The sequence below is a fragment of the Globicephala melas genome, chromosome 4 (assembly GCF_963455315.2).
Source record: "Globicephala melas chromosome 4, mGloMel1.2, whole genome shotgun sequence".
Classification (NCBI taxonomy): domain Eukaryota; kingdom Metazoa; phylum Chordata; class Mammalia; order Artiodactyla; family Delphinidae; genus Globicephala; species Globicephala melas.
In genome coordinates this window covers 54,660,278-54,677,885 of record NC_083317.1, presented here as the reverse complement: position 1 = coordinate 54,677,885, position 17,608 = coordinate 54,660,278, and the positions used below count along the sequence as shown (strand labels likewise).

At 37.1% G+C, this 17,608-nt stretch overlaps 1 protein-coding gene across 5 annotated transcripts in view; it reads left to right on the top strand.

Moving 5' to 3' along the window:
* Window positions 1–17,251, top strand: part of CD47 (CD47 molecule) — a 54,827-nt gene extending 37,576 nt beyond the window's left edge. For 2 of the 5 annotated variants that reach the window (XM_060298041.2, XM_060298040.2), the window contains 9 exons: window positions 3,526–3,633; window positions 4,021–4,041; window positions 4,824–4,916; window positions 5,955–6,047; window positions 7,398–7,490; window positions 13,028–13,059; window positions 14,436–14,460; window positions 15,086–15,118; window positions 17,004–17,251. In XM_060298041.2, coding sequence (XP_060154024.1) covers window positions 3,526–3,633; window positions 4,021–4,041; window positions 4,824–4,916; window positions 5,955–6,047; window positions 7,398–7,490; window positions 13,028–13,059; window positions 14,436–14,460; window positions 15,086–15,118; window positions 17,004–17,008 — 503 coding nt within the window. In that variant the 3' untranslated portion in view covers window positions 17,009–17,251. The remainder of the gene's footprint in view (window positions 1–3,525; window positions 3,634–4,020; window positions 4,042–4,823; window positions 4,917–5,954; window positions 6,048–7,397; window positions 7,491–13,027; window positions 13,060–14,435; window positions 14,461–15,085; window positions 15,119–17,003) is intronic. The other 3 variants (XM_030836715.3, XM_060298042.2, XM_060298043.2) reach the window with 3 other exon arrangements.
* The last annotated feature ends 357 nt before the right edge of the window (window positions 17,252–17,608 follow it).

Here is a 17,608-nt window from a genome sequence, read left to right as displayed (position 1 = left end):
GCCAATCTGAAAAGGCTACATACTATATGATTCCATCTATAAAGCATTATGGAAAAGGCAAAACTATGCAGGCAATTAAAGACACAGACCTACTAGAGAATGGACTTGAGGATATGGGGAGCGGGAAGAGTAGGCTGTGACAAAGTGAGAGAGTGGCATGGACATATATACACTACCAAATGTAAAATAGATAGCTAGTGGGAAGCAGCCGCATAGCACAGGGAGATCAGCTCGGTGCTTTGTGACCATCTAGAGGGGTGGGATAGGGAGGGTGGGAGGGAGACGCGAGAGGGAAGAGATATGGGAACATATGTATATGTATAACTGATTCACTTTGTTATAAAGCAGAAACTAACACACCATTGTAAAGCAATTATACTTCAATAAAGACGTTAAAAAAAAAATGTCAGTGGTTGCTAGGAGTGGGTGGTGGGGAGGAGAGATGCACAGGCAGAGCACAAAGGATTTTTAGGCAGTGAAGATACTCTGTATAATATACAATATTGGATATATGGCATTATAAATTTGTCCAAACCCATAGAATGTACAGCAACAAGAGTGAACCCTAATGTAAACTATGGACTTTGGGTGATTATGATGGGTCGATGCAGGTTCATCCTTAGTAAAAAAAAAAAAAAAGTATCATTCTTGTGAGTGAAGTTGATAATTAGGAAGGCTATGCATATGTGGGGGAAGGGAGTATATGGTAATTCTCTGTACCTCCCTCTCAATTTTGTTGTAAACCTGAAACTGCGCTTAAAAAAAAGTCTTTAAAAAATGTAAATACTGTATTTCCCCTATTTTATTTTGGGCATTTATTTCAGTACTTTTAGCTAAGGTCTATCGTTGAAAGCATGGGGATTTTTGCCAGAAAATCATACCAGGAAGTTTGATAAGAGCCTGCAGTTAAGAACACATTAAATTATCTTAATGCTAAATGTTCGGGGAATTACTTGAATTTATTTTCATTGTTACATTTAAAGTTTTGATAGGTTTGATAAATAAGAACAAATCCACTTATTAAAGGACAAGAACAGATCACACACACACAAAAAATCCTTAAGGTTAGTGGGTTCTGTGGCATCTATATCAGATTCCTGACCATTTAGCTAGCTGGAAACATGACATCTGAACCTAGCAACAAGATACTTTCTCCAAACTTGCTATGGGACCTGCTAAAATGTGGCCATTGTAAGCAAAGAAAATGAGTGAAAAGAAACCCTTTTTAAAGGTTTACAAAAGAAAACATGAAGATAACCTTTCATTGCCTGTGGTTACTTAAGTAGACCCCACTAGTATATTTGTTAGAAATTGCTGCTTAATTTTGAGGAAGAGGTTAGGTAGCCTTGAAAATTAGTAGTTGAACCAATCAACAGGAATGAAAGCTACCTCCAAAAGGTTTTGAAAAGACCATTCTATGATAGCAACCCTGTCAATAATAGCATTTTGTGGCATTTTATTTTTGTTTGTATTGTTGATATTATTTTTCTCCTACGGCTCTTGTAAGCCTGAAGAGATTGAATTTTATATGAGGTTCAAACTCTTATTTTTCTTAAGCATGGTGTAAGTCACTTTTTGTGTGAATTTATACTGGACTCTAAGGTGAATTGTTGTTGCTTGATCTTTGTAGTTCTTTTATGTACTGAATTAAACCTAGAAGAGTCTCTTATGAATGTTTGATTGTGAAGTACATTTGAAACAGTTTCTATTTTATAACCCTTTTGCAGAACTTTCAGACTCTCTTTAAATAATAGTATACATGGGATTAAAATGGAAACATGGGATTAGAATGGACACATGTCTAGAGAAAGTTTCTTTTTCTGTGTCTGTGCCTTTTGTGACCTCTACACTGAATTTCATCCTAGCCAGTGTTTGACCCTAGAAAGTAGGGAAGCCCCAAATCTTTGCCCTGTATGAAGGCAGGGACATGACTGAGTCATAGTCACATAAATTTCGAGGCTGGATGGATCAAATGAAAGTTTGGGGAGCTTGCTATATTGTTTCTCACTCTTTTCTGGTTAATGTGGATTTCACTTACCTTCAGGACTGATTACTGATTGGCCCTCCATCTCCCTCTAAAGAGGAAGAAGTTGAGGTTACAATCTAAAGTATGAGTAGAGATTTTAAATTCAAATGCCTGTATTATACTTTAAATACCTTAACCACAGGTTATAATCTAACCCTAGGTTATAATACCTTAAACATAGATTTTGTCATGGTCATTTAGGAGTTTATTTGTTGTTTTTACTATAATTGATCTGTTTGTCATTTTAGTGGATGCAAATTAAATGCTAAACATAAAATTATTTAAAATTTCCCCCTCAGGACCATCGCCCATTGATGAATGGCATGGAGAGTACCGTGTGTAGAGGAAACAGCAGAATTTCATCATGCACTCTATTTCTCTCTGCTACTCAGTCTGCTTTTAGGTTGCTTTTAACAACTGTCTTGGTGAAAAATTAGTGTTAATATTAACCAAAACAAAACCCAAAAGGTGAATATAGGATAAAAATGTAACACTTTTAGGCTTATGCATTACATTATTCTTTTAGGGAAGCTGGATACTTGACAAAAGCGTAACACATACGTTAAGGACTATTTGTAGTTTATTTTTATGAAATTGTTTTACTTGAACAATTAAAGCATTTCCCCCCACCTCAGGATTTCAAGAAGGTGTGATCTGTCCAATGTTTACTCTACTTTTTCAAAACAAAATGTCTAGATTTCCAGATGCTTTACTAATTTTATGTAAGGTGGAAGGAAGTTCTGTTTTTGCTGCTGTTACTAATTAGCCAGTTATCTCTCATCAGCAATGTGTATATTAGTTGTAAACCTGAGGCAGTCTGCTTCTCAGGGGACATTTGACAATGTTGGGAGATATTTTTGATTGACGCAGCTTGGAGGCTGTTACTGGCATGTAGTGTGCAGAGGCCAGGGATGGTACTAAACATTCTGTAATGCACAGAGCAGTCCCTAACAACAACAACTTATCTGACCCAAAATATTAATAATGCCACGATTAAGAAAGGCTGATAGGGCTTCCCTGGTGACGCAGTGGTTGAGAGACCGCCTGCCGATGCAGGGGACACGGGTTCGTGCCCCGGTCCGGGAAGATCCCACATGCCGCGGAGCGGCTGGGCCCGTGAGCCATGGCCGCTAAGCCTGTGGGTCCGGAGCCTGTGCTCCGCAATGGGAGAGGCCACAGCACGGAGAGGCCCACGTGACGCAAAAAAAAAAAAAAAAAAAAAAAAAAAAAAAAAAGCCTGATATATATAACTTCATTCTAGGGCAATAAAGTGTCACCTATAAATTCAGCATCCATATTTATACTGCCATGACACCATTTAGCCACTGACATATTGTGAAAAAGATTTGACATGGCTTGACATGATGTGAAGGACTTGTTCCTCAAAGGTTATTCGATTGTAGTAAGTTATCAGTTTAATCTTTGTACCTTGTAAGTTACAGAAATGGCTTTACTTCTTGTGATTGAGTTCATGTAATTCTTTGTGTTTTTTTTTTAAGCGCTTAAATATAAATCCAGTTATACGAAGGAGAAAACCATTTTTCTATTAGTTACTGGACTAGTGCTCACTATCGTTGTCATTGTTGGAGCCATTCTTTTCATCCCAGGTAAGATGTAAAGTTATTATGAGGGAAAGCAAGATTGATAAGGTTGAGGGCATTTCTGGGGAGGTGCATATTAGTTTCCTAGGGCTGCTGTAACAAATTATCACAAACTGGGTATTCTAAAACAATAGAAATTCTCTCACAGTTCTGGAGGCCATAAATCTGAAAATAAAGATGTTATCGGGGCCATACACCCTCGGACACTCTAGGGGAGAATCTATTCCTTGCCTCTTCTACCTTCTGGTGTATCTGGCAATCTGTGCAGCTCCTTGGCTTGTGGCAGCATAACTCTGATTTCCTCCGTGGTCACATTGTCTCCTCCTCCGCTCCATGTCTCCACTTAATTTCCCTCTGTCTCTCTGTTACAAAAATACCTGTCATTGGATTCAGGACCCACCTGGATAATCCGGGGTAAGCTCCTTCTTTCAGATCCTTAGCTTAATCATATCTTTTACTATATAAGTTAATAGTCACAGATTCGGGGGATTTGGAGGTGGACATATCTTTAGGGCCACCATTCAACGCACTCCAGAGGCACACTTCATTGGCCAATACCTGGAAGTGGGAACAAATGTGGGAAGCAGATCTATCTGAAATTGCAGTTGCCTGTGAAGGATGGCAGTGTGAGTGGGAAATAAGGGTCTGCAGCACATGGAAAGAACAGCAGAGACAGGCTGGGACTCACAAGTGTAAACTGTAGAAAGCCTTTGTTGTTTTTTGAGCAGAATACAGTATAGGTGTAATGTTTAGGAACATAAATTTGGCACCTCTGTTTGCAACTGGAGTTAGTAAAGACATGGGGAGGAAGGATATGAATCAAAAGACAACTTGAAAGAACAACTGCTTTGACTTTGGGACAGGTTGAATATAGCAAATGAAGGGAATGGTAAGAGATTCCAGAGTTTCTCACTGGAATTATGTAAGGTAGGTAAGAAGCGGGTAGAGCCAATTCAAGGTTTGACGTGTTGAGACTTATATGCTGACATTTAAATGTCTTAAGTTTGGTCTTGAATAATCAAAAAAAAGTCATTTATTTTATGTGAAGTTTTTGGGGAAATATATATTTTTAAACCTTTTGTAGTTTATAAGAGTAGTATTGAAATTAATACATTTAATAAATTAAATACTTTAACATCCCATAAGAATAGGAAGTACGTAGGAAAATATTAATTAGTATTTTTAATTTTTAACAGGTGAATATTCAACAAAGAATGCTTGTGGACTTGGTTTAATTGTAATTCCTACAGCAATATTAATATTACTTCAGTACTGTGTGTTTATGATAGGTGAGTATTTGTTATAGCATGATTTTGCCCACCTTTTTCATTTTATAAAGCAGCAGTTTTGGTTAAAATATTCTTGTATGATTTTTTTTAACAACTCAATAGAAGTTGGTTTATTAAAAGATTTCCCAGGCTATTCTTAGCGATATTTTCCCCATATGGATTAATTTTAAGGTTAACTTCGGTTTTCAAGGCATTCAGTTATCTTGTAAAAAATGATTTTCATATACACTTGATATCAGTGGTTTTTAAAATTATGCTACATAATTTCTTAATGATTATCTTCATATATTTATTTCAGTTTTTTGAAGCTATAAGTAGATATTAAACATGCCCTTTCTCTTCTTTTGCTAAGCCTCTCTGTTTAAAATTCTACAAAACAGGATTATAAATAACAAATAATAGATTTATTTATTTTTTTTGTTACTGGCAAATCTTTACATTGTAGTTTTAAAAAATGATGTAGATATCCAACTATAATTGATGTCATTTTCACTGCATTTTGGGAGTAAATCATTAATGTATTTTTTATATCATTAGAGTCTATTTTTTTCTGTTTACATGTTTAACTCTCAGCCTTAGAGCCTATCTCTGGCTTGCTGTACACTGGAGGGGTATTGATTTGCTATAAAATCACAGATCTAGGCACACGGATAGAGGTTCGGATGCTTACAGTGGCGTGTTTGTGTAACGGTTCTCTCCACCAGAGCAATTCTGTGTGCATGTGGCAAAGGCAGGCATAATAGCCATTCACGTGGTAAAATGCACAAGGGTGGTAAAAGCAGCACTGTTTTAAGATTCGGGGTAAAAACTGCCAGTCCACCTCAGCTCACTGTGAAAATGAAAGATTGCTGAATGTGTGTATCTGGAGCTGACCGCTTGTATGGAAAGGCAAGGTTTAGATCACTGGAAAAGAATCTACCATCTGACAAGGAACTCCAGAGGCAGTCTTTGGTCATAGGATATTATTCTTGATTGCACAGAATACAAGTAGGAGTGATTGCTTTTTAAACACTCTCAACCCACTTTTCCTCTCTCCAGCTGTGGGGATGTCCTTCTTCACCATTGCCATATTGATCCTTCAAGTACTGGGCCACTTGCTCTCTGTGGTTGGATTCAGCCTCTGTGTCTCAGGTAAAAGTCTCATCCTTCTCTAGTCTTACTTTGTCTTGCCAGGGATTTCTCTTAGAGTTCTTCTTTCTGTTTCTTTTTCTTTCTTCTTCTTTTTTTTTTAATATATAGACTTTATTTTTTAGAGCAGTTTTAGGCTCACAGCAAAATTGAGTAGAAAGTACAGAGAGTTCCCATATACCCCACATAACGGCCTCCTCCGCTATCCCCCAGCAGAGTGGTAAATGTGTTACAGTTGTTGAACCAGCATTGACATATTACCACCCAGAATCCATAGTTTACATTAGGGTTCATTCTTAGTGTTGTACATGCCACGATTTTGATAAATGTATAATGGCGTGGATCACAGTCATAGATATAATATCATACAATAAAGTTTCACTGCCCTAAAAATCCTCTGTGCTCTGCCTATTCATCCTCCCTCCCCCTAAACCCCTAGCAACCACTGTTCTTTTTACTGTCTTCATAGTTTTGCGTTTTCCAGAATGTCTTATAGTTGGAATCATACGATATTTTGCCTTTTCAGATTGGCTTCTTTTACTTAGTAACCGTGTCTTTTTGTGTCTTGATAGCTCTTTTCTTTTTAGCACTGAATAACATTCCATTGTATGTATGTACCACAGTTTGTTTATCCATTCACCTATTGAGGGACAGCTTGGTTGCTTCTGGTTCGGGGCAATTAAGAATAAGTTGCTCTAGACATCCATGTGCATTTTTTTGTGTGGACATAAGTTTCAACTCCATTTGGGTCAACACCAAGGAGCGCATTTGCTGGGTTGTACGTTAAGAATATATTTAGTTTTTTAACAAATTGCCAAAGTGTCTTCCAAGGTGGCTGTACCATTTTGCATTACCACCAGCAGTGGATGAAAATTCCTGTCGCTCCACATCCTTGCCAGCCATTTGGTGCTGTGAGCTTTCTTTTAGAACTCTCATTTTCGCCCCACTGAGAATAGTGCTTTCCACATTGCCATAAGAATATTGGCTGTATATGGCTTGTGGGCTGATTGTTCCAGCAGTCAAACTGCTATGCCTGTATTTGTGGGAGAGCTTTTAAAATAACCAGGCTCCATCCAGTTGGTTGGAGCCTTAGCTTTACACACTATTTTCCATTAGTCTTGGTGTGATAAGGTACATATTATACAGACAAAGGCTTTTTTCTTTTAGTAATTGGGAGTCATTTCACTGACTGACTTAATAGTGATGAACATATGTAGATAATTTTTGTTTCTTGATAATTAGAAAAAGAATCTCCTTAAAACTGAATATTATTACTGTTATTGCTAGTTCTTTTTTAAAAGTTCAATTATTTCATGTGAATTTCTAATATAGAATTTCATTTGTTTTTTTCAGAGTGTACCCCAGTACATGGTCCTCTTCTGATTTCAGGTTTGGGTATTTTAGCTCTAGCAGAATTACTTGGATTAGTTTATATGAAATGTGTTGGTAAGTCAACCTTATTGTTATTAGCCTATGCCAGGAAAATGCTTTTGGTTAATTCTTACTGTTTAGGACCAAAGAAATGCATTGGTAACTCCAAAAATGAGAAAATACAGTGAATGCTGCTGTATTTTTAAAATAAATTTGGAATTATTTGGGGGGCAATAAAAGAGGGTAGAAATCATATGAACTAATGAAAAGTTTAGATTATTAACTAGTTAAAAAGAAAACAGCTGTATGTTTTAGAATGTATAAACTTTTTTATACTAAATAAAAGGAGAGATTGTTGAGGATTCTTTTTTTTAAATTAATTTATTTATTTGTTAGTTTTGTTTTGGTTTTTATTTTGGCTGTGTTGGGTCTTCGTTGCTGTGTGCGGGCTTTCTCTAGGTGCAGTGAGCAGGGCCTACGATTTTTTTTTTTTTTTTTTTTTTTGCGGTACGTGGGCCTCTCACTGTTGTGGCCTCTCCCGTTGCGGAGCACAGGCTCTGGACACGCAGGCTCAGCAGCCATGGCTCACGGGCCCAGCCTCTCCACGGCATGTGGGATCTTCCCAGACCGGGGCACGAACCCGTGTCCCCTGCATCGGCAGGCGGACTCTCAACCACTGTGTCACCAGGGAAGCCCCAGAGCCTACTCTCCATTGCGGTGCTTGGGCTTCTCATTGTCGTGGCTTCTCTTGTTGCCGAACACTGGCTTTAGGTGCGCGGGCTTCAGTAGTTGTGGCACGCAGGCTCAGTAGTTGTGGCTTGCGGGGTCTAGAGTGCAGGCTCTGTAGTTGTAGCGCATGGGCTTAGTTGCTACATGTGGGATCTTCCCGGGCCAGGGCTTGAGCCCGTGTCCCCTGCATTGGCAGGCAGATTCTTAACCACTGCGCCACCAGGGAAGCCCCGAGGGTTCATTTTAATTAATAAAAAAGATTTTTAATTCGCCCGTTGTTTCTATGTAGAGTCCTTTCACAGAGACCTATTTGTCTTGTTGCTCTTCTTGCAGACTATTTACAGACCTTGACTCCCCTAGTAGACAGAATTGAAATTCAAAATCTGTCACTTTTGTTAATTAAAGAGCAGTATCCTCTGACATTTGACTTTAAAATATTTTTAGTTAAAACCAGTATAATCAGAACATTGAGTTTTAAATTTTAGGCTTTTACTACTCTTAAAATCAGTTGTAAGTGTGGACTTAGCTTATTGTTTCTAAACTTTGTATTTAGTCTTCCAATTTTCAAATAACAGATCTCTGTGTAAATTCTTATTTTTAATATGTTTATGGAGATAGATGCCTTTAATATTAAGTACCTAAAACTAGTGTGATGTCTTACTTAAGCTAAAGATATTTCCTACAATCTGGTTATATTAATCTCCCTTAAATAAAAGATTTCTGGTTTTTATTTATGAAGTAAAGCAAACTCTTAAACATTTGTCAAAATAATCAAAAGTTACAAATTAATGGAGTAAAAAAGTCAGTCTTTCTGCTTTGCTTTAGGTAAACCTTATATGTTTCTAAAAATTAACATAGACTTTGAATTGTTACAGTCAAAGAATCCCCCACATGACTTGTATAGTACTTTCAAAGAAATGAACCTCAGCTTTTGCTGACTAATCATTGAGTTCAATTATTTTGTATATTTTTGCCCCCCTTTAATTAATGCTTATTAGATAAACAAGTAAAATACTTAACTAAAATTTACTTACCTTTAGTTTATGTGTTCATAAATCAGAGTTGTCTCCTCAATGAAATTTTCTTAGTTCAAGCCATAAAGCACAATTAAGACTTCTAAAGCAGAATGGCATTCATTTGTAGGCATTGTGAGTATCACATTATGAATGCTGATACAGATTCTATTTTCGTTGAGTCTTCTAATCACCATTTGTCTGGTTCTTGAAGATGACACTGCTGCTGATGTTGCTCCCTATGAATACTTGAGCACAGTATGTGACCTGCAGTGTCCATATAGCGTGATGTAGTATTAGGTGTCTTTGACTGATGGTCGGCTCTTTGTTCTTTTTCTTCCCTCCTTATCTGGATCACGCTCCCTTTTATTCCCATGCTCCCACATGCCTTCCATGTCTCACGAAGACCAGCAGGTCTGGAGATGCTGACTCAGTGGAAATAGGCATTGTCTAGCTGTTACCCCCTTGACCTTGCTCTCCCCCCTTCTCCACCGCTACATCCCTAAGAAGCCTGTGAAACCAGTATAATATAATTACAACCGTATTATTCTCACATCAAATTCAAAGTGAAACTGAAATCCTGGAAAGTTCCCCAGATTATTTTTTCTTTATGATAGTTTGACATATAAATATACCATATGTAAGTTAAGAATTTAGTCCAGTTTTATTTACATTTTGAGACTATTGTAAATTAACTATTCCAATCAACTTGTCTGATACCAGAGTTCAGAGGAATACCTTCGGTCAGTTAAAGGGCAAGAAGAGAAAAGGTACAGGAAAGTAGCTCTTTAGATACCGTGGTAGACTAGAAAAGTTGATGTGTTTTCCATATATAATCTGAATGTGTAAATCTGAGTATATATAACATTAAGGTTGCAAATTTGAGCATTTGTATCAGGAAGTAAAAATTGTAAATACTTCCAATGTAACTTTTACTTGTTGCAGAGGCTCTATTTTGGAAAAGTCTAAAGAGTGTGTCTTGATTTAAATGTAATAAAATCCTCAGATAGTTTTTTTTTTTTAAAAATCCAAGCTATCTTGGAGTAAGTTTATGTCCCTATGAGAGATTTAACTTTTATCATTTTCATTATTTCCCAGTTTAAATTTGTAGCCTTAATTATTACTTTAAACAGTAGGATTTTAAGTTTAATCTTCTCTGTTGTTCTTTTTAAACTGTGTTAGGATTTTTTGTTTGTTTGTTTACTGAAACATTTAAATTTCATAAAATGAAATCAAGGGCTGAGAACAATAAGAATGTGAGAAAATATAGAAGATTACAAAGAAGTAACTAAACTCATTGAAGTTGGGTGTGTTACCTACGTAGGATGCCTATGTCCATTCTTCATAAGGGTCAATACTTTTTAATTTTCCTAAGCCATTGCTATCTAGTTAAGTATAAGGGAATATAGTCATGTTTTGATATGAATCAACATACTAGCAGTCAGAAACCATATTTACCACATCTCAGATATTTTAGAATGACATGAAATAGATATATAAAACTCAGTGATATTTTCTTCCCCCTTGTTGAGGAGAGGTGAATCTGGAATCAATAGAAAAAGTTGTCCCTGAAAATTCAAAACCTGGAAATATATTTATAGCATGGGTCAAGTGTTTCTGGGAGAGAAGAACAAATCCAGACGAAGCATTGCAAGTGAGCTCATATGGAATGCTTAAGGCTTGCGATTTAAAAATATATATATACATGGCTGTCAATGCCTTAGGCCCATGGTAGCAGCAGATAAATCACAATCATTCTTTAGTCACATAGGTCATATGCCTATTGGAGAGGATTAACTCAAGCAAAATTCACTTCTACACTGTTTGGTTTTATAATATTTGAGGGATCACAGCTGACTGGTGCCCTTTGAATCCCTGTTCTTTATAGATATCTTTGTTTCAGAATGGGCTAGCCAAATGTGATGTTCCTTGGACCTGAGAATCAGAACTCACAAACTCTTCTTTACACATTATTAGGGTTATTAAAGGAGTTGCTTGGCGGTTCTTAATACTAATTCTGATAAATAATTTATGAGCTCGAAAATATAGCTCTAAAATCTTACCTCTGACCCTTCACATTGCCAATCAGAAATTTACATAGCTGTTCAGAGCTCTTTTCCTTGATAGAACATAGACACAGGACGTGGTTTAGTTAAAGTAAGTTGTATATACATGTAACTATCATGATTGTCCCTAATAAAGTTGTGTAATTCTGCTTGGTTTATTTGGGAGGTTGCTAAATGTGATTTACCCATATTCCCAACACATTTCACTCCATAGTACTTTGAAAAGAGGTTCCCTTCTTGTTTGGTTGCAAGGACCAAACCACTCCCCAGGTGCCTCCAGTAAAGGAGATTTACTTTCAAGCCACACATGACACTAACGGAGATGGGAATCTCATGAGAGCAGATCTATAACTGGGCCTCACAGAGTACAGTAAGTAGTTTAGGAATTGGAAGAATCCAGTACATCTCTAAAGACTGAGTCATCATTTGCCCTCTCAGTAACAAGAGTTAGCGGATGCCCTCCTGCCAGTGTAGTTACTTAGTTCCTCTCTCTTTGGTTCTTTACCTGCTAGCCAGCTAGCTCATCCTCTCCTTAATGTTTTTATTTTTTTGATCCTATTCATGTCTTCTCACTGGTGTATTTTCTTACCTTTGTCTCTAAGCTTTGTGCTTCTCTTTGCTTACTTTCTGTCTCCTTTTCACCTCTTTCCCTTTACCACCTTTCTAGTCTTCTTTCTGTGTCTCCTCTCCAGGTTCCAATGGGAGAGAGAAACTTTTCAGGCCAGTCCGTTGCCATTCCCCCCGTTGGAGGGAGCCTTACCTGCTTCTGACTCCTCTATAAATTGGCTTGGGTCAGGTGTCACCCGCATTTCCCATCAGTTTTAGAAGCTTGGTAGAGCGGACATGGAGGAGTGGTAGGACATAATTAGCACAGAAAACCAGAGCAGTTCTGGGGGCCTGCCTCAGTCTGCTCATAAGTAAATCCAGTGCCATCATCCAATCCAGAGACCGGTGGAACTGACTATCCAGTAGCATCACCTTCCTACAGAGTCACTCGCAGGATGTTGCCCCTTGATGCTTATATCTGTAGGACTCTGATTCTGTATTTAGGACTGGTTTTAGCTGCTCCGGGACCTTCTCACTTGGTTTTTGTAAGGAAGTTCTCTTTTCTTCCCTATGCAACTAGAGCGGTTCTTTTCCCTTTTGTCACTTTCTTCATGCCCTGTATTCCTTCATCTTCATTAACCAATCCATTGAGCAGCAGCGAAGGGTAACTTGAACATCTAAGAAGGGATCCAGAGAAGGGCTTGATTGTAACTAAAACTGGCTGCCTAGAATAATTCTCTACACTCAGAGGGATCTGATATTTTCTTTAGTTTGTTAGCTAGGTGGAGCTTTGAAAACTGGAAAGATGGAAGAAGAAAAAAAGAAGACTGGGCTACAGGGAACGAGAGCAGTGAGCTAAGGGTGGGCGATGGAGTGGTGATTGCCCTATTCTTTCCACATTCCAGCTGGGTCAAGTAGGCAGGGGTGTAGAGCCTACAGAGGGGCTGAGTCAATGCCAAAGTTTTTCCACCACAAAGTGTAACAAGTGGCTGATTTGGGGGGAGATATGGCATGCAAAATGAGAGAGTGTGTGTGTTTATTATTTGATCGGGGTGGACTATTTGCATCATTTTATTCTGTCGTATATAATTAAGAGTGTTCTGTATTTTTTCATAGTCTGTCAAAGCCAGAAATCTTTCAGTGGAGTTTCTGGCACCTTTAGTTTTAGCCGTAAACATTTTATCTTAAAATTAAACATAATGTAGCCTCAATTTCTTTCATTTATTAAATCCATTTTCTTATTTTTTAATTTCATCAGCTTCCAATCACAAGACTATACAACCTCCTAGGGTAAGTTAAAATTTCTTCAATGAATTGGGTATGGTCACTTGATGGTTTAGTCTGAGGAATGGTGATTGAGATGTTGAACCCCATTGCTCTCTGTTTGGTGTGACATAAAATTAAGAGAACACTGAAGTCATTTCATGACCTTTGCATGGATAGATCCAATCTATTTTAAAACTTCTGTTTGGTCATTTACTGGCAATGGGATAGAATAAATGATTCCTTAAGATTGTGCTGTCTTCTCACACCCAGAACTGAAAAGTTTATGTGTAAGAATAATGGTCGTTATCTGCGGAAGGAAGCCGATTCCAATATATTGCCTCACCTGTTGGATCCATTTGATGTGCATATACAGAATGATATTTCAGGCTTAAAAATGAGGGAGAGAAGTTTATATTAAGTTGATTTCATTAAAAATGATAATCTATAAAGTAAATGGAAATATGGCCGAAAAATAGCTGTTCTGAATTGATTCATTTCCCTCCTTCCCCCATTTTATAAGCATTTTTCTTCCTGCAAACTGTACTGTAGTTTTTACTCTATCTTGGCTACCTTAATAAGCTACCTGAGAAAATTCCAAGAAAAGGAGCAAATTTAGGAGATACACTGAGAGGGATTAATGAGGGGGGGGGGTGAAAAAAACCTTTGTAGATAGAGACTCATCCTGGTGACAAGCACAAGAGCTACTTTATGGAAATAAGATCTTGAAAGGACTGTATTGTACTCCTCTTCCTATAAAGGATTAATAATAGCTCTGTCTGGAACGCCAAAAGCAAGACTCCTGTCTGTGGCAGGAAGTGGAGATTACATATACCCCTAAAGCTGATAAGCCTCAACAGACGTGCTCGAGAGGCGAGGGAAGTGGGGTTGCACCTTACCCCAGGTGTTCACTCTAAAAACATTGGTGCCGTAGCTACACTGGTCACAAACAGCCCGAAGTTTTAAAAGTGCCTCTGTTAGACGTAATCCAGCCATTAGACCCTTAAATCATTAACACTTTTGCTTTCCCTGTTACTGAGTTCAATTTGCGCGACTTGAAAATGATTGTTTTGTTCTCATCTCTGGCTTAATTGTATTATTTATTATGTTGCTATCTGTGTCTGTGCTTCTCAGTTAGGATTTCTTGAACTGAGAGAGGCAGGGTGGGGTGGGAAATTCTGCATAAAAAAAGAATATTAAGAGAAGAATTCAGTAATTATAAGACTAATAGCTAGACTTGGCAAGCTTTGCTTTTCTAACTAACTTTTATTGCTTTACTTTGGTTTTTGACTATATATATTCACTGTTTATCTATAGTTTAAATGTTAGCATATATAAATTTTAGTAGAAAAGGACATGAAATAAATTCTATTTTATGTAAATATATTTTAAATATTTTCCAGAAAGCTGTAGAGGAACCCCTTAATGGTATGTGGTTATTACAAATTTATAAATTCTTCTTGATCCATTACCAGTTCATAATAATTTGAATTGGTCCCCAAAGTAGTTAGAATGCTGTCTATGCCTTGGGAAGAATCTAGGTTTTTTTATTGCCTTAACCTCTCTTTTCTTGATTATTCATCAAGAATTAAGAGTATTGCTTTTGTAACATTTTCACCTCTGAGAAAAATGCACTGTTCTGTGTCTCTCCAGTAGTTGCTTGTGCTAGCCAGGTGATATCTGGGTGAGGGGACTGTTGCCTTTTTAATTGGCCAAGGTGAAATGTAACACCCCCGGTAGAGAAGAATCTCAGTTAATTTCAATTGCTAATTATAAATTTCAGGAAGACACAGGTTGTCATCTTGGAGTGAGACCAAAACATCTCACTTTCTTTCTCCCTAAATCTAGATCTGTATTCCCAACTTTGTGTCCCTTTGTGGAGCCTGTGGGTATGATCCACAGAAAGTCTTTTGTAACCAAATAATAACCTTAAAATTAATTTGGCTTTATAGCTGTGGAATAGTTGGCATGATATTACTGCATATTTGTTTGTCTAGAAATGATTTCTAATTGAGGAATCTTACTAACTGCTTGGCTTGTTACTAATTCTTAGCATTTAAAGAATCAAAAGGAATGATGAATGATGGTAAGTATAAAATGCACCTACAATTATAGGTCGGTTAAAATATGGACATTGAAAAGAAATAAAATTGATTCTTGAAAGTATGGCTTTTTTTAAATAAAAGGGACACTGTCAAATCATAAAGGCCTACATTTCTTGGTTTCTAAAACTTCAATCTACTCTGTTAAAAGTTGCAAAACTAGTAATATAAAAGCTGTAGGGTGTCACTAATCAGACTCACCAGTCTCACTGCTCACAACAAAGAGGAATTACTTCTTTTTTTAAAAAGGTACTTTTCAGATGCAATGTCTGGTGACTGTAACTTTAAAATGCTTTTTATACGACACTTAGATAATTTGGCACAAATCTTTATCATCTTGACAGGGTTTCTTTTGTGCTTGTGTGATTTTGTCGCATTTAACCCATGGAGACTTAATATCTCTGCTTTTCCAAACAGGAAGTGGGTTCTAACCTTCTGGGAAAGGATTTAAAAAGAGAGAGAGAAATGTTTAGTCACTTCAGCTCTTGGGAGGGGAGACTCTGGGCTAATAACTTCTAATTTTTATTGACTTTCAAAGACTATATTTATTAGTTCTTAAAGATAAGTAAGTCTGAGATATTGAGTGCTGTAAGCATTCATTTTGATTTTACCTTAACATGTTCTGATACTTTAGTTCTGTTAACATTTTAAAAACTATGTTTTCATTTTATCAAAACTTTCTTCATACCTTTGCTATTTACAGTCATTCCTTGATCATGTGAATAGTCTGCTTCGTATTTCACTGTTTAAAGTCTGTGACCTGCCTGCTCACCTCTACAGCAAAATGCAGCATTTATCTCAAGAGGCTATATTCCCCTGAGTGTAATTAATTTTTGCGTAAGATTAAAAACACGCTGACTGTGTCTAGTGGACTAAGTTTAAAACAATGCTTAGACTGTGTTCAGTAAGCAGTCACAGAATGATCCCACTTTTGTAACTTTGTGTCACAGCCTTTATTACAAAAAATGCATGCTCTGCTAACCACTGCCCTCCTAAAAAAAACATGATTAGCAGGAATACATTAAATGGCGTTTAAGAAAGAACTGGTACCTGAAAGTGTGGCATGGTTTGTCCGTGTTTGCATTCTGGTGTTTTATTTTTTAATTTCGTTGTTTTTTTTTCCTTTTCTACTGTGGTGTTATTCCTCTGTGGTTGTATGAAAAAACTAAACACGTCTTCATTTTCAGAAAACCAGTAGGAGAACCTTGAGTGCCTCTTCCTTTGTTAATTTCCTTTAAGATGTGACTTTTTTTGCACCATTGTATCAGAAGTTAGACAGCAGTTTTTGCGTGTTCATAGCGCATGAAATCTATAATGACCTTTGAAATTCCCTTAATTTTGCTAATTTTTAGCTGTTCAGAATTTGTGGGTTTTTTCCAAATGTCTGTGGTGGGCTCTTCCTACTGACAGTGCACAATGCCCATAGTGTAACTGCCTTGTTGGTGAGTGAGGTTCCAGGTACCCTCTTGGGACCACAGTTCCATTTCCTCTCTCACTTATACCTAATCACATTTTTAATTCTCTTACCTTAAGTGAATGGTGTCGATCTAAAGTGAAAGTGATAGAATATTGTTCTAGGATAAATATCTTTTGCTTTGGAAGAATCAATGTCTCTTGGCTTCTCCACCAACCCAGCAAACGGAGATTATCAGATTTTGTTGGTTTTTATTTCCATTTGACATTGGCCTTTTACTTACTGCAACTAAAAAGGCTAATGATTTGCCTGGTTTATGTCTGTGACCTTTGCAAAGCTAAGATTTTTAGATACCATATATCTGAAACGATTTTCAAATTTTAAAATACAGCAACTTGTTAAGGCATAGAAAATAGACATCATAGCAATTATATGTTCATTTTTCAATTTTCCAGAGTAATTGAAGTAAAGTGATGGACTCTGATTTGGAGAGTAGTACGACGTGAAAGAAGTACACTTGTGTTTAAGCACCGTGGCCTTGATTCATTGTTTTGGAGAAGAAAACAAGAAAAGTAACTGGTTTCCATCTATGGGAAAAAGTAAATAATTGACCTTTCAATGATTGTTACAGTTAAGTTTTTATTCAAAGCATTTTTAATTTAGTTAATAAAAGAATTATGATCTGTGTTGTGTGCCCAATTGATATCCAGTTTTCTGTTGTTATTTTTATTCAATTAGGGGCAAAGTAGAGTGGGCAACTTACAAGAATGATGCCTTTCAGATCCTGGGGCCTCTTGACTGTAGGTCACCAGTTTAAATTGGTTCAAGGTGAAAATTTCCTGACACTAACCTGGTTACCCAGAGCTATCTATGAAAACTGTGGCTTCCGTCAAGCCTTAGAAAACTCAGGTTCACAGCCACTGTGGCAATTATGGTGTTAGCTGAATAATGTGTCTGCCACTTCCAGGTCAAGGGAATAACATTAAGCACAGACAGGAATTCAGTTGGGAACATCCGTGGGATGTGATACTGATGGGGATCATGGTCTTCATTCTTGGGG